The sequence below is a fragment of the Scomber japonicus genome, chromosome 24 (genome assembly GCF_027409825.1).
Source record: "Scomber japonicus isolate fScoJap1 chromosome 24, fScoJap1.pri, whole genome shotgun sequence".
NCBI lineage: Eukaryota > Metazoa > Chordata > Actinopteri > Scombriformes > Scombridae > Scomber > Scomber japonicus.
This window is the reverse complement of record NC_070601.1, coordinates 13,010,184-13,027,934: the sequence shown is the minus strand read 5'-3', so window position 1 is coordinate 13,027,934 and position 17,751 is coordinate 13,010,184. Positions and strand designations below refer to the sequence as shown.

Below are 17,751 nucleotides of genomic sequence, written 5' to 3'. Positions count from 1 at the left end.
ACAGCTTCATTCGCTATTAGCTAACAAACAGCCTGGGAGGACAGAGTTGCCGGCAAAGCAGCTGCTTTGTCGCCCTCGACAAATTTGTGACTGCTGGGGACAAATTTGCTTTGTAAAGGAAGCCTGGATTCACTCTGTTGGATTGCGAGTCAATATAGGATCAACCTGGTTGAGGTTAGAGGAGGACAAGGGTGAAGAAGTGTGGCAAATACTGTTAAGAATAGGATCCTCTCTAACGTGGTGAGAGGGACTGTTGAGGGCTGTTGAGCTCTGTGAAGCAGTGGTAGAGACTTGACTACCACAACGGCACTAGAAGGACACCAAACGTTAACAGACTGATGCTGGTCTAACAGTTCAAACTTGCAGACTCATTTCACAAGGAGCTAACGTTTTTACTGGAGGCCAGATAGAAGAAGAAGAAGAAAAAAAAGATTTCAAACTACAAAGATGCCCCATCAGCACTAAAGCACACTAAAGTCTCCAGTGCTTTGAAAAACTCTGCATCAAAGACTTTGTGGTCCTGCAACCTTTCCCAATAAGCCTGAAGCATGCAAATAAGCAAACTCTACCTGAAATGTTTTCAGACCGGCACCTTGGAGATTAGAACTGATGAGAACATGAAAGATACTGTAAGATTTAAGCAGGAGCTGCCGATATAATACGGATGAAAATGTAAATGCATTTAATCTCTAAGTAATTCTCTATAGTAAGTAGTTATTATTTCTTTAATAGTTGGGATATAACTATCATAATCTGCTAAAGATCTAATGACTGTGGCTTTTCTATCAGCATGCTGAGCTTTATATTCACAATTCAAACAGTAACAGCTGTGTGGAAATTAATACTTATTGTTTGAAATGTCAAATAATTAAATGTCAGTTAGAGGTGTGAAGTATTAAACAGCAACACAAAGCTGAAAATATCCACAAGGAAAATGACTGACTGAATGATTAGCGTCGGAAAAGTTACTGATGATTGATTTTAGCTGATGTTAGCTACAGTTTATTTCATACAGCCAGACAACCATGACAGGCAGCTTTAGCGGTTGGCAGAAACAATGCAGATAGACAGATTGACAAATAGAAAACATCTGTGTGGAAATATATTATTACTATAGTCATATTTATTCAACAAAAATATCCAAAGATTTGAAAAATCTGTTGCAATAGATGGTGGAATGAAGAAAAAAAAGACTTTCATACTTTCAACTGCCTATAATGAGTCCAACAGTGTTATAAGAATGCAATAAGTCACTTTTGGAGGGTGACTTGAGTTATGATCTTAGTGATGCTAATTGCGTGCTATGTAACAAACAACTTTAGGATTAACTTAGGTCACTGCACTGCCCATGCTTTGTGAATAACTGGAGATGCAGATGGATCAGAATAATGTCACAATCAATCAGAGCAAGCATCTGTAAAGGTTTATAATGAAACAGATACATATAATTTCATTTTGAAGTGTTTGTCTTATTTTCAACACATTCTTACTTTCTGTCTTGTAATCCACCAGGATAATAAATCACATGTGTTTTCAATTGTGCTGAGCAGTTTTTGTTTGTGCTTTGGACAGCATGTAGAGAAGGCGTGTTGGATAGACAAAGTCAAAGAATGCACACAAACACCAGTCTATTGATCCCACACAGATGGCTAAAAACTTAAGTGGGTGTTCCTTTTGCATTATCAATCAAAGCTTTCCAGCCTCTATCTGCCTGGCACGTCTCAGGGTCAATTATGTAGCTGGCAATGCCTCAAAGATGAATACTAACTGCTGCTGTGTTCAACCTCCGACCAGTATGAATCATTACTGTACTCAGCAGCACAGACTCACAGAAGAGAAACTACACAAGCAGACAGAGCAGCAGCTTCTACTGTAGAGTTTCAACCTTTCAGTGGATTTACAAGCAACAAGACTTTGTCATTTCGCCCTGTGAAGTGGTACAATGATGTGTTTAATTATAACAAGAGAAGCCTGGTAAACACAGTCAATGTCTTGCCTTGCATATACTTGACTAGGCTTCTAAATGGGTTTCTAAAAGAGAGGAATTGTATGTCAAAGACTTAAGTCAGAGACACTTTCTGTGTGACAGTACTGCAGATGGATTAAAAGGATCATTATTCATAGTCATCCTTGTTTCCAAAATAATTGGATAAAAAGTCTGAAGTCAGTTTAGTTCACTTTAGGTTTATATAACATACCAAAAAAGTGATTTTTAACTTTAATTAAGTGTGTAGTAAATGAACTACAGGAATTATGTGTGTCTTACAGTAAAGGTTAACTATATTATATTTGCAAGTGTGCTCTCTTGATTATAAATGACTCGTGTTAGGAAACCCAGCCAACTAAACTGTTGTGCAGCCCATTCAAAAACAAATTGCACACAGAAAACACTCCCTGCTATCCCAACTGTGGCCTGAATGAAATAGATAAATGAGGTCAATTTGGCCTTGTCTTGTCTTATTGGCCAGAGGCCACAGACACCCGGTTCCCCCAACCAATGATTTATGGAGCACTGCCTAATTGTAACAAATGGACCAATCCACATCTTGAATAAATTACCCACTACCATCTGATTTGTCCATTGTTACATCTATATTCAATAAGTGATTAGAAATACAATTTAGATATCAAGGGTTCCAAATATTAGAGAGCGTTTTTGTTATGTTTACTCGTACTTGTGAAGTAAAATCCAATAAAAACATTCAAATATTGTTATGTTTACTTGTACTAGAACAAACCTGTGCCGCCACACCTTGTTGAGAATATTTGTGAAGAGTATTACAACACTTTGTTTATTTAATCATGCTTGCACAACCAGATGGGTGGGGTTAATGTGCAACAGACACACGCCTCCAGACGAGTTACATCGTCACTACAAATGTCTAAGGGAAACTCCCATTGTAAATCCAAGCAAATGGAAACACCTGCTCCAAAATCCATGCTTGTTTAATGTGCAAATATGATTAGACCATGGTCTGATAGCAACAAGAAACCTGTCACCGCTAGCTGATCATGCGCAGAGGTGTAAATGTTAAAAGCTGTTGGGATGCACGGTGTACATACTGCTCTTCAGCTTCAGGACAAGATGTGCAGAACGATGCAGGAAGGGCGGAAAAAAAGCCCCCCCAACCTCAAATGCTTTCTCATCTCTTGTGCTTGGAAGTGATGCCATTCTGTGGTTTTAACACTCTGCCAAACCACCGTGCACTTGTTTCACCAGCGATATCATCTAACCTAGCGACTCTTAACTGGATTTTGTGTAAAGGCCCCAGTGTGCTATGAGAAAGACATACCCTATTCAGCACACAAAGGGCCCATTCAGGTACGCTGGTATTCTGGAGAACCCCGGGCTTCACCTCGCAAACGGGGACCGCGGGGGTAACATTTCACTTTCTCTTAGCCATGGGGAAAAGGTCAGGTCCCCTTGAGGGAGTCGGGGAGCCTGGCTTTCTTCTCTTCTCTGCTGCGCCACAGCCACTCATCCACCACAGCGAATGTGGTTGACTCCAGTTACAGAGCAGATCTCTCAGCAGGAGTGATGCACGCACACGCAGTGCAATAAAACCCCCGACGTCCTACATTCATAATAAGTAGTAAAATGGAGAGCCTTGTACTTTGCTATAATCTGCTTGATGACATTCCATTAGTTTGCGCTGTGCTGGATTTTCTGAGCGTCTTATGTGTCTCGCTTCCAAGCAAAACATCCCATTCACAGGAAAAAAATTGAACTGGAACTGTTGACATGAGAACAGCCTGTGGTGTAATGTCATGATTTATACTGAGAGTAACACTGTATGGCAACCTGACTTCATTTAAATAACAGAGGGGAGAACATTGCGAGGTGACGAAATCTGTGAGAATGATGTGGTGAAGAAGTGGGCCATCTTTCTTAACCATCCTACACAAGATGTTTTAAGAACTTGTGTGTTTTTGCAATGTCACACTGTTAATTTAAATACACCAGCTCTCACTCCCTGCTTTTTGTTTTCATTACATAAACTGTGCTTTATAAATCCTGCACGCACACCATAATTAAGCCAAATGCTCTTTAAAAAAGAAAAAAAAAAAAAAAAAAACTACTCATGGCTCAAGTTTAATCGTCCTTTAGCGATAGTTGAGAGAAGCAGATTTACAGTGCGTGTTGGCGCTCGGCCCACTTACGGAACATGGTGTTGAATTGCTGCGGGTTGAGGTTCCACTTCCCCCAGGGCGTTTTGTGACCCTTGGACTGGGCGTAGTGGGCGTGGTTGAACTCTGGTTCCGTGCCAAATGAATCCAGCACCCGCAACATGCACCTGTAATGTCACATAAAGACATGTGTTAATGACTGCTACGAGACAAGACCCACAGACACATAACTTAAAATCAAATATTTCAATGTCTGCTTTGAATCTTGCACAAACAACCATATAAACAGAACTTAAACCACTACAAAGTACTTTTACACTGTAAATGCCCAAGAAATAAGCCTGGTGTTACTTTTATTTTAATCTAAACCATACAAGTAACCCTGAAGACCTAAATAACAAGCTAACTGAGATGACCAGTACTGTATAGCATCCATGTTTGAGCTCACTCTACCGAGAGAAATCATGTCCTCAGAAACCAGATCTATACACTGAGGTTTTATTTAAATTAACTTATCTAGTATTCAATTACTTTTTATTGTCTTAGCTTTTGGATGCTACAACAGCTCAATGGTCCAGAATGTTTGTGTGTAATTTGTGTTTATTTGCCCAACTGAGGTTTACCACTACATCTGTGTGTGTTCCAGAAAACAGGTTTACTGAAAATTATGTTTGTCAACCCTGAGGTGAGGGAAATTCTTGGTTTACTGTGTGTTAGAATCTAAATCTTGGTTGAATATTAGTTTAGTCAGTCAATGACTTTCTTAAGTTATCACTTTCATGCCCATAAGTCTTTTTTTAATAGAAGTTTTTGCCTTCTCACTCAAATATTACACAGCAGGAATTCATCCTCCACTCAGAATTCAACCTCTGCACATCCTTTATGCAAGTTTCTCTTGCTCAAAAAAGAATGACTTTGTGATTACAAAACAAATACCAATTTGTTGCAGCATTTTGTACTGAAATGAGACTGTATAATCTCAGTATAATTTTAAAAATCAGTGTGAAGCTTTAGACATGAAGGATCAATGAATAATTATCACTCACGACGTGACTGGTTGCACTGATGAGACATCGTTCCTATAATACTGCAGATAATATGTTAATATTTGTGAGTGAGCAGGATGGAGCAGCATCACACAGCTTCAGTTTGATGCCTCCTGTGTTTTCTCACCATCAGATTAAAAAGTAACAAATATATTTAAAATGGAATTTAGACTACAGTCTGACACGCAGTCAGATTCCACTTTATCATCATTAAGGAAATGTGAGTCTGGTAAAAGATGAATTAATGATGACACTGAATAAAGCTTTATTGTGTTAACTTACTGACACTTTTCCTCTTTGACTCAGGCTCTATTTTTTTTACTAAAAATAAACATGCATCGTCCGCATACACACACATTAATACCTCTACATCCACTGGATTACAATACAGTTCCTGCCTTTTATTTTATCGTAGCTCTATGGATGATGCTGTTTTCATTCACCACACACAAGCTTAACTCAAGTTGATTGAACTGACTTTAACCAGATGTTTTGGAGCTGAAAACTCTGAGTTTCCAATTTGAATCAACAGAGAGTTTATTGAACCTGCTTTCTGGATTGGACCCCTGGAAAATGGATGTTACAAAGTGAAATTTATGCAAATTAAATGAAATGGAAAATTAAGTGCTTTTCTGTTTTATAATGCTCTTTACATTAAAGTTATAAAAATGACATGATGCAGTAGAGCTAAAAAGATAACCAGAGTATCTAGACAGCTGTAGTGGTACTTGTGTTTGTATTCTGTTGTATTTCTGTGTAACATATGTCTTACTCTCTTTTCTTTGGTGCAGGAATTGTACAATATGTTATTCAGTAATTATTTGTTTTAATTTGGAACATGAACGTCAACTGCCAAAAGTCTGTGTTTAATGTGGTATTATTGCCATGTGACTCAATATGCAATGTATTAAGAAATGAAATCATCCATATTTGTTATTTCTGTAATACTAACATTCTGTTTTCAAACTGCTCTGTTCAGCAACATGAAACCAGAAAGAGAAATTCTCCATCCACAGACTGAGATATAGTGAGAAGCCTGTTCTGTGGAGGTGTGAGACTGTGAATGAACATCATGGCTGACTAAAAGGTCACCGTGCAGGATTAATTAGACTACAACCAGGAGAGAGGGTGGTATATGCACAAAACCACTCACTCATGACCTTTACCGCCTCGCTTTGCATTTCACTAACTCGCTCGTTGTTAGTCACTTCTCTCTTCTTTTTTTTTTTAGATGCTGGTGTTTTTTTAGATGCTGTCCTTCACCATCTCTACATTTCTGTTGTGTGAGGATGCTAATTTTTCCGCTTAGGGAGTTAAATATCTAGCAACTATGAATGGTGCAAAGTACTGGTTAAAGTGAGGAAAGTGCTTTCGTCACACTGAGGCTGTTGAGATGGCAATAAACCAGTAAATCTGTCTCCTCCTCTCATGCTATTAATCTTTATCCATTTCTTCTACAAACATAGCATATCTCCTTGTTTCTCACTTGTCTTGATTGCAAGATCATTATTAAATAATGAACCTGTTTTATTGGCCATCATGTGCAGGAGAACAGGTTTTTCTTCCATATAAATAAACTTATGTGATTACAAGCTTGGATGTAGATAGTCTCCTCATCATTAATCACTGCGATAAGAAGAAGCCAGGTGTAAACAGATATGGATGCCAAGCTTACACACATCTGTGCAGCTGGCTGTGTGAACTGTGAAAGGCCCCGGAGAGAGAGAGCAGAGGAGCCAGGGAAACACGCTCACAGTGAGGAAACTTTGGAGTGAAATGAGAACAACAACAACAACATAAGCAGCGTGCCCACATGTCATCTCCGCTCGCAACCGGAGAAAAACAACCATGATCTGTCCCCGGTAGATATTCTCTTGAGGTGGGGATGGGGAAGTGCTGACATGATGTAAACATGGCTGCTGCGAGGCTTTCGGCACATACGGCGAGTCCGATGAGTTGACAGTTGGGGCGTCATTCAACAAGTATGCACTTTACTGCATTATAACAAACAAGCTGGGCTGAGTGAGGATGAGTTGTTTTCAGAGTAAGTCTCATTTCGCTGTAATGTAATCTGCCTGAAGTGATCCCAAGTGGATAATGGCCATTGTAAATGATAGCTCTCTCTCTCTCTCTCTCTCTCTCTCTCTCTCTCTAGCCTCGATCATCTCTGATGTGCTATCAGAAACTATAAAATGGTCCCATAAGGATAATTTAGAAACAGTAAAATCAGATGGGGATTTGTATTGTATCTCATATGAATCTACCTGAGGATCTGTTTCATACACCTGATGTTTTCCCACACCTAAGGCTTTTTGATGACATTTGAATTAATGACCTGTCAGGCTGAATTACTGCCCAATATCAGGGTTGGGATATAAAGAGTCTTCACAGGGACGGAAAGATATAATGTAATATATTACGAATTACCTTACTGGAGCTAACTTCCAGCTAATAACATCTGGCTATTTTTAGTGACTTTTTGATTACATTGCTGCATTGCTAACCATAAATATTTCCTTTTTTATTGACAGTGTGTTCTACTTCATAGACTTAAACCTGTAAAAAACTGTTATCAAGCAATAAATGAACACCTATAAATCAAGTGACACAATCTATGCCTCTCCCTTGTTGAAACATGTTAATTAGTGTGAGGATATCCTGTAGCCAGGGTGCAGCAGGTCTGTCAAGCTATGGATTTATTAGCATGTGAATAGCAGTGAGCAGTTAAGAAGTTTGAAGGTGAGCGACTTTGAAGAAATGATTAACCCTGTATTTGTCTGGTTTAGGGCAAACACTGCAGAGATGAGCATAACTGTCTAACTAGTTGGCTACAGTAGTGGAGAGCACTATTCAAAGGTTAAGAGAGAGAGAGAGAGCACTTCATAACTGCATTATTATGTGGCAATACAGGTTACATAAGAAAAAATGTTGTTTAGGATGGACACATCTACTGTGTTAGCCACTACAATACAAGTCCTGCCCTGTATTGGATTTCAAGTCTGTTTCTCATATAAAATGTTTGAAATCACTAAGAATGTGTAAATCTAAGCTTTTTTGTTCAATGAACTGATAACTTTGAACTTCTTTCTATAGTAAAAATCTGAATGTTGTGTGAGATTTTTTCTTGTTATATTGTACTGTAACATTAAAGCTAACTAACTCAAAGGCCGATAAAACAGAATATGTATATAAAACGCACATTTTCAAAAACTGACAAGGATATGTAAAGGAGGCATGATGTTTTACAGTGCACTGAAAAGTTAAACTTAACTGGGAATTTAATAATTATAAATACCTATAAATAAATATATAATAATAAAATCATATGTACCTATATATTAAATATACAATAACATGCTGCCTATAAAACTTTAAAAAATATCAGTGCGTATCAGATAACATGCTGATATCGATGTGTGGTAGGCCAATACCAGCTGATAATATTGGCTGACCAATATCGGTCTGGCTCTACTTAAAATGATATCAAGTGCATTTAAGTTTAATTTTCTACCAAAGCTTGTCGTGCCCTGTCTGAAATGAAGGACCCAATGTTTTAAAAAAAAAGAAGACCATGAATGTTAAGTGGTGAATGTGGCTCTGTAATCAGTGTAGAAAGTGCTATGATCCATCAGAACGCTTATCAGGCGTAGCAGCAGTAGCTAACAGGCTTATTATAACACATTCCTGCCAAAACTGTGAGGGTTTTTTTAGATGTTAACCCTTTTCTGAATTGAAAGTCACACTTCACTTGTAATGAGTGAGGAAGTGACAAACGGAAAAGAAGAAAGGAAAAAAAAGAGAGAAGGAGATATATCAATCTTGTTGTACGTTATATTATGCAACTTTTTATTTGCCCGAGTTTCATTTCTGCATTATTGCTGAGCTCAGGCAATCATCAATGATTAAGTTATTGGATGAAAGGATTAAATGAAATGGAACAACGGGGTAACATTGGCCTCCAGTTTATATCCAGGAAAGAATAGCTCAGGGTATTTCCATTCCTCTGGTGTAGTATGAAACACAGTGAAGTAGTGAAAGACAGATCGCCAGAGGACTGGAGCAATAAGCAAACACATTCATCACCAACGGACCTACAAGACTTTTTCCTGAATCACAAAAAGTCAACCAGACAAAAAGGGAACAATAATGACAGTTTAGTGTGATTTTTTTTTTTTTTTTTTTTTTTTGGGGGGGGGTGGAGGTGTTCTTTCATAAAGCACACATCGATGACTTGAAGTGATCTAACATAATAGTTCCATAATGCTTGAAGATGTAACACAGCAAATGGCATCTGGACCTTACATTTTGCCTGGGGGATGAATCAATTTCCTCGGAGCACAAAGGAAGCGGATACATTTGAAGGTGTTATGTCGCAGACAAACAAAACCTGGTGACAAGCTGGAGGAACCGCGAGGGCCATTAGTGCCCCCACCAGACTTATTGTTCCTTTTCTTTTCCTGTCAGTCGGAGCTGATGAGGGCTTTTTCTAAACCCAACCAGGAAGGTCTCGTCTACAGTTCTCAACGGAGCAATTGGAGGGGGCGAGAAAAACTCTGCGGGTCAAAACATCACGAACAACAGACGCTACTTCAGTCTTTTAGGAAATTGCTGTAATGTATGAGCAGAAAATAGACTCATTGTCTCACTGAGTGCCAGACAACACCGATTCCTTTCCCCACAATGTGAGAGAGGAGGCTGTTAAAACCCACAGATAACAGCCGTGGCACTATTTTAGAGAAGTGTACAAATGAGTGACTTCACTGACTGGCTGACATGATGATGAGAGGAAACTCAAACAAAAACTTTGCAAAGCTTTTGAGCGTGACTATTAACAAAGGCTCAAGCTGAGCAGTGGAACAGCCGCTTGTGTAAAGCTGTGGTTGTACTGGGAGGCTGCCACTGTGAAGATGTGGAACTGAACTTTTTAAAGAGACGCTTGTTAAATGACATTAAATTACAACAGACATTCATTGCACATTGTCAAAGACAAGCTTCTCAACTGTCCAGCAGCAAGCGCTCTTGTTCTTAATCACATCCTTGACACAATTTAATGTAGTAGCTATATGGTGTTTGACATTTATCATGCAGTTGAAGATCACTGTATTGTTGCTATATGGCATGATGCAATGTGTCAATTGGTATAATCTGATTATATACAGGAAAATAAATGAACTAAAATGTGGAATAATTATAATCCACTTTTGCAACGTAACACGGTCTGCTTTTAAACACATTTTTACATAATTTGTCAAAACTTATATAGAAAAAAAGTTTTTTTAGGATATGCTTTAAAATTTAATTGTACAAATACTCACTTGTACAAGTGAGTAAGTGCACTTAAATATGCTGTAGGTGGATGAAATATTGAATATTTATCTCGTTCGTGGTTATACCATTTGACATTTCTGGCATTCAGTCTTACTTTTGGTAAAAAAAAAAAAAATGGTGCAAATGTCAAATGATTTTAACAAACCTGATGCTGCTTTTAAAAGTTTAAAGATATTTTTAAATTGCTCATCTTGCCAACCCTTATTTGTCACTGACCCTTATATAGCATCACATTTAAAGTTAGGAAAAAGTGAATCAATCAATAACTCCACTAATCTGCTTCAGTACTGTTCTAACTTTGGCAGAAAGTTTCGTGGTCATGTTGGATCCCATTGCAAAAAAAAAAAAAAAAAAATCGGGTTTCAGGGCCTTCAAATATAGAATATGAGTGTACTTACTGGTAGTGGACCCAGGAGGGTCCCAGCGTCTTCTTAAACTGAGTGAGGCCCACGATGTCGATGTAGATGAGCTCAACCACCTTGTCACCCTGGGTGGGGCAGCTGGACTTGTTGCCCATGACCTTGCGCATGATCCTGGAGAGAAATGTTATAACATGCTATGATATGATGTGTCAGAAAAGCATTCACTGTGTCCCTTCAGTCCAGCACTGCAGTAACCATTGGATACCGGCCTGACATGACTCACAAGCTGTCAACAAACTGTGAAAATATCACTTTGCTGACAGTAACATTTTTGGTACATTTCTCCCTCTGTTTAAAGAGCAGGGAAATGAGCTTTGGGAAGACTATTTTGTGTACTATCAAAGTATATAAAACCTTTACTTTTAATGATAAGAAATATTAAAAAACGGAATACTCTAAAGCCAAAACCTGACAGCAAAGTTTTCTTCTTCTCTTTCTTCATCTGATGCAATTTTGGAGAAATACTTGCAATTCCAGAGAAGTTTCCTGCCGACTGGACATCTTTTAAGAGCATTTGTGTTTATTTCAGTTGTGATGATGTTGCAACTGAACCTCACCCAGGAGATCTGGACATTACGAATATAAAAACTGTCTGTCTTACAGCGCATTTATGCAAGAAGGGTTCAATGAAAGGTAGAACTGACAACATGAGTCAATGTGACGGTTGGAGTTTCTAGAAAACAGTCTATCGTGAGCAATGGGTTTACTCTACCTGGAAAACCTGATGGCAAATAGACAAATGACATGCAAGCCACATTTGTTTAACCTCCAGTCAAAAAACCTTAAACAAATAATGGGAGCCTGTTGATTTCCCTACAGATTGAAAACAATGGTGGGCCTCTTTCACCACTAGCATGAAATTAGGGTTGCATTGGGTAACATAGCACCAGTGACTGAAAAAAGGGTGCATATAAGACATGATATGATACTTAATATGACTAGTACTGACTCTTTGAGCTCAGCCAGGGATGCTGAGATGCGGACATCATGGCCCAGCAGGTACAGCGTGGTTATGAGATCGCTCCACTGGACCAGCTCGCCCAGTGGACCTCCACTGAAGGCGTTTTCTGCTATTTTGAAGCCCGACTCCTTGGTCAGCAGGCCCAAGTGCACCAGGACCTAGCATAGGGAATAAAAGAAGTGACATTTACAGTATGAGTCAAGGGGAAGCTTTACTTTTTTTTTTTTAGACAGATTGATGTAGGTAAAAAGGTAGGTGAAAATGTCCGTATAATAGAAGTGGAAAATACTTCAGACACCCTGCTGGTTCCTTATTTGACAAGATTTAAATAGGGAGGGTGAAAAGCATGTTTTAACCTAGCGGGGGATTGGGAAGGCAGTTTCACTTTTCCTCTGTATGCTGACAGGTGCACAAAGCGCACGCTGAGAAAAATACACCGACTAAAGTCAAGTATGAATACACACACACACACACACACACAGGATGGTTTTCGGTCGCTGAGGGGAACACAGTGTTCCACAGCAGGAGTAGAAAGTAATAGCGGGCTTTGTTAGAAGTGACCGACGCATTTTTCATTGTTGACAGCTCGCCCCAGTCCGCCAACACACTGTTGAAGGATTAATATGTGCAGATTAATATCCAAAAGAGATTAGCGGCTGAAATAAAGAACTGGCTTTGAAAGTATCTGTGCTAAGAGAGTGAAATGAGAGAGAAAATGCTCTTTGTTTAATTACAGATTGAACTGTGAACATAGAGAAGTGAGGAAGGATAGGTGAGATAAATAAATAGATGGATAGATAGAGTGGCTTCTTTTATGGTGAACTATCTGCTTTGCTAGAGGGGATGCTGCTTTGCATCAGCACCAAAGTATCATGGGAATGCAATGTGAATTATTCACTAGCCCAGTGGAAAGTGTAGAGTACATTATTCAGTGCTGGGAGCTGCTACCAGCTCGGGACACAATGGAATTGCTCAGTCCCTTCAGTCCTTCTCCACCAACATCTTTTCTCTGAGTTAAAGTGGGGCGGTCTACAAGTGTAAAGTAAGTTTGTGTGTGTGTGTGTGTGTGTGTGTGTGTGTGTGTGTGTGTGTGTGTGTGTGTGTGTGTGTGTGTGTGTGTGTGTGTGTGTGTGTCTGAGATTTTCAGAAAGTCAACAAAACAGACCATTCTTGTCATTTTTAGGAAGATAAATGAGAAAAAAAAAAATCACACAAATAAGTTACCCATTTTTGAACTTGTTATGCCTGCTTGCACCTGTTTGTGTGTGTGCTCCATTAACTGGTGTGTACTTCTCTTAGATCCAGCTCTCAAAAGCTTATAATTTATTGCTCTGAACACTCTGTCTAGTAGGAGTTTACAAAAAAAAAAAAGCTCTGGCTGAGAGGCAGTGACACATAAATAAATAAATAATAATAACAATTTATCAACACAAAACCCAAAAAGAGACAAATAACTGTATTAATTGTGATGCCTCGGAGTTTCTAGTACAGTAGAGTAATCCTTTCCCCTGACTACCTTCTTCCTCCGACGCTTGGCCAGGTTCTGCTTGGCGGCCAGCGAGCGGATGGCGCTGACCCACGGCTCAGCCATGCGTTTGATCCTCAGCATCATCCAGCGGAACTCCTCCCGCTGTGACATCACCCGGTAGAGCTCCTCGAAGCTGGTGCGGACCTCCGCCTGCACACACACACACACACACACACGCACACACACAGGCACACACAGAGAGGCAACATGCAACAGTGATTAACAGTCAGTGTGACCTCAGTGCAGTTTGTGTATGTTTGTATTGTGTATGATAGGAAAAAGTACAGTATGCTCCTTTATCTGGACACCAGATAGCGTGAGTGATTATCTACTTATTACATCATGTTCAGTTTATCTCATTGCCTGTTGTATCATTTTATCTACTTGTGTTTGTTTTAAGCTCTTTCATTCTTTTTTCTGCTGCTGCTGTAACATAGATCTTTAAAATGTTATCTCATTACTGTTTTATCTAATCAAATTTCTATACTGACTACTGCAATTTCCAAAATGCCAAAGGGCCATTTTTTTTGCCTTCAATAAGAGCTGTACTTCTGCAACTAAGTCAAAGTCAAACAGCAGATGTTTAAAGGAAAATCCAGACTTAAATCATATATTTGTATATTTTAAATGGTGAATTTAGGTTGTGATGTGTCCTATTTGTTCAGGAAATATCTCTACAATCATTGTTCTTGGAGTTTAAGTGATTCTGTTGACGTGACAATAAACTGTACGAGACATTTGCAGAAAAAAATAGAGGCACAAAAATCTGATTTTTCCAGCAACAATATATGGCTCAGTTCTCTCCCCTGAGCAAGCATCTCAAAGAAACCTCAGTATAAATCTTTAGAGTGAAAACTCTGAAAGAAATATACTGAATTCAGACTATTTATGGTGACAGGAACAACAAATATTGAAGCCGTCTTAGTGCCAAGACCCGTTGTTTACGAGCAAAAGGGGCGAATACTTCAATCCAACCTTTAATAGCTGATTTACGAGAGGGGGGAGGAGGAGGAGGAGAGGAGATTATGTCTCAATATTTATTAACTGAGATGTGGATGAAAACATATCCTGTGTTTTAGGGGAGGTGATACGAAAAACAGGAACTGAAACTGCGGGTGCGGCCAATCACATTCGCAGGATTTTATTCATCAACAATACACACTGCGGTATCGTAAAACTGCCTCCTCTGAATTATAAAGGTGAATATATTAAGACTTCTCATCTCTGCGTTTAAAAAACTTCTCAGACTTTTTCAAGGACTTGCGGACGTGGCAGAAGTGAAGAAAGACGAGCTGGTTGAATGAGACAGAGCAGGACAGAAAGACAGAGGAACCGCAGTGCCATTACCAGCTGCTAAGGTGGCTGAAACAAGGCCGTTGCAGGGCATTAGCATCCCTCACCGCGACAGGAAATCACTTCGGCGGACTGAACCTATTAAAATCTGGGCCTGAATTAAAATCTCCAAAGCCTGTCAAATGGCATCTCCCACCCCGCCACCCCTCCACCCCCCTTAGCCGCGGAAGGCTCGTTGCAGTTGATGCATCCAGAGAGGGGATGAAGAGTGCTTAATATTGATTCACCCGCAGCAGAGAGATGGGGAGGCGGGGAGGTGAAGAGAGGAGAGAGGAGAGGGGGTGTTTTCCAGCGCTCATGCTGTGGACTATGCACAAGCCTGTTGGCCTAGAGGAGCACTCTTAGTGGGGATTTGAGTGAGCTGCCGCATTGGCAGGGATAGAAGATCATTATTCCAGATTTGTCTCAAGATCCCATCACTCCCGACTTTGGTGTACGATAGCTGCTCCGCTCTTTTTTTTATTTTTTATTATGCTGTCGAGGCATGTTGACACGTCGGATCATTCGCCGCCTTTTTAAACCGCGGTGGAAATTGCCTCTGGTGCTTTTCACTCCCTTTCAAACAATTAAAGTTAAAAACACATATACTCGCTTCCGAAATGTAATATTCTATTAAAAATGGCTTTGTCACAACATTACACAAGGATGATGGAGTGGGGCTTAACGTCAAGAGAGGCTCGGTTTAAAAAATGTATGCTAATGGAGAACCCCGCTGTCACTGAGTCTGGGGTTGTCACACACACGCACACACACACTGAAGACTCTCTGTTATTAATACATTCAGGCCACTTGGACGTCGGCCATGACACTTGCGGGTGAGTAATCTGACACCCAACCGAACGCATACCAGTGGCTGTTTTTTCCTGCCGGCGTCTGTAAGGAGTCGCTATCCCCTAAACAAGTCTGCTTTTGTAACAATACAGATGTGTGATTGTGTGCAGTGCAGTAGTGCAGTAGTGCAGAGAGACGCTTTGGCCGTCTCCTTACGAGAGCCCTCAAAATAAATGGCTCACCCTGAAAAGAGCAGGTGAAGTAGCTGCGTTGCTTCTCACCTGTCCCCTCCTGTCTATCTCCTCATTTATGGTCTTTAACCTCCAGGGCAGCCGAGGACACCAGTTCTCCACCTGTTGAACAGAGCAAAAAACACAGATTTAGTGCAGCAGAGATGGACATTACTACCTTTTACTAACACTTAAGCTGCACTCACATACAAGTACAGCAAATGGAAACTTTAGTAGCTGGTTCAAAGTGAGGATATGTTAGATTTTGCCTGTAATTTTTCAATTAGGAGAGTTATTTACTGAGATTAAAGCTGTAATGAATCCAGCTGCAGTTATCTGATTTGCATAAAGTGCAGCTCAACAGGATCTAATGCTGCACTTAAATATCACTTGAAGAGGAGACACGTGTAGAACTGTAAGTGTGTATTCACCCTGCAAGAAAAACAACTATGAGAGGAAAGAAACAGTCTAAAGTTTGTACAAGTTATAAAGAAAAACACTTTAAAGACATTTTTGGGAAATAAGTAAACATAAAAAAAGAAATACTACAGCACTTGTATTACTGGACTGGAGCAGTAAAAATACAGAACATATTCAAGGGAGAGGCCCCTGAAGGAAACAGGAAGGTAATGCTGTGTGAAATATAAACCAACTGTCACATCCCTGCTCTTTTTTTTCCTTTTTTCTTTTTTTTTTTTATTGTCTTGGGCTACGGTTCTAAACAGCTACTGTAAAGTCACTTATTTATAATAAAAAGGTGTGTTTCGCCTCAAGTTAGTTAGTGTGTGCAGTCTGTGTTTATTATAAGCAAATGAAGTGAGTGTGCAGACATGAGCACGGACCTTTAAAAGTGAAAAAAGGGGGCTTGTATAGGAGACCAAAGAGGAGCGACATAATTTGTTGGATACTCACAGATAACTTCTCTGACTGTCCCGTCTCACTGTGATTCAATCTGATGTATACTGCGTTACTTCTCTAGTCTCAACGTTTCCTTCCTCTTGTATCAAGCATGAGTGGCATAGAAACGATTGCTTCGAAGTGTGTGTGTGTGTGTGTGTTTGATTTGTTGCCCGTCTCAGCTCTCAGCATTGAAGACAGCTCTGCAGAAAAGACGAGGGGGGGGGGGGGGCAGCCTCTCCTCTCTCTCTCATACACGCACGCTTGCTGAGCCCTGACCCTCTACCGCTGACATCCATCATGATACTTGGCCTCTCTGGTTTGTCCTCTGCTGCAAGGTTAATGCGCCGGGGCCACGAGTATTAATTATACATGGCATAGGGCGAGCGTGTGCGTATGAGTGTCTGTGTCGATGGATCGAGACACCGATCGCGGCTGCTTCTACATGGAAATACATGCATACTGCCATGGCAACCGTTGGATCACGTGGCGACGAGTGGAGGCTGAGGGCTGTTATATTAGCAGGAAGCAGAGACAGAGAGTCGATATATCTGTCTTGATTTCTTACTGTTTGCTTCCTGTAAAGTCTTTCTGTTTCAGGGGCAGTAAATAGACAAGAACAGAGAGAGAGAAAGTGAGAGAGAAAGAGAAAGAGAAAGAGAGAGAGAAGAGGTATTTCTCCTCCTAATGGATTTTTCTGTTGTCCATCTCACTTCTATTTCTATACAGAGCATGCAAGGCTTTCTGTGTTCTTTCTCACTTCACTGCAATGCTTTCAGCACGTATACAATATTCATAACAGGTTAGTGACCTTTCCAGAAAAAAAAACTCAACGCTGAAATCTTACTTTTCTTTAAGAAATATCCTGCCATCATTAACCAAGTTTGCAACAAACAGAAAAAAAAGGAGAAGTAGAGTCTTTATTCTTGCTTGCACATGATGAAATGACTTATTGAGACAGACGTTTTTGTTTTGGAGGAGAGAGAGAGAGAGAGAGAGAGAGAGAGAGAGAGAGCGAGAGAGAGAGAGAGTGAGAGAGAGAGAGAGAGAGAGAGAGACACACATAGAAGAATCAAACAGAATCAGA

At 39.9% G+C, this 17,751-nt stretch overlaps 1 protein-coding gene across 1 annotated transcript in view; it reads right to left on the bottom strand.

Moving 5' to 3' along the window:
* mgat5 (alpha-1,6-mannosylglycoprotein 6-beta-N-acetylglucosaminyltransferase) overlaps nucleotides 1-17,751 on the bottom strand; it is a 71,225-nt gene that overhangs the window by 24,945 nt on the left and 28,529 nt on the right. Inside the window, exons 5-9 of the mRNA XM_053314635.1 lie at nucleotides 15,819-15,890; nucleotides 13,402-13,563; nucleotides 11,874-12,043; nucleotides 10,901-11,035; nucleotides 4,162-4,295 (exon numbers count right to left, since the gene is read on the bottom strand). Of these exons, the coding sequence (XP_053170610.1) occupies nucleotides 4,162-4,295; nucleotides 10,901-11,035; nucleotides 11,874-12,043; nucleotides 13,402-13,563; nucleotides 15,819-15,890 (673 nt within the window). The remainder of the gene's footprint in view (nucleotides 1-4,161; nucleotides 4,296-10,900; nucleotides 11,036-11,873; nucleotides 12,044-13,401; nucleotides 13,564-15,818; nucleotides 15,891-17,751) is intronic.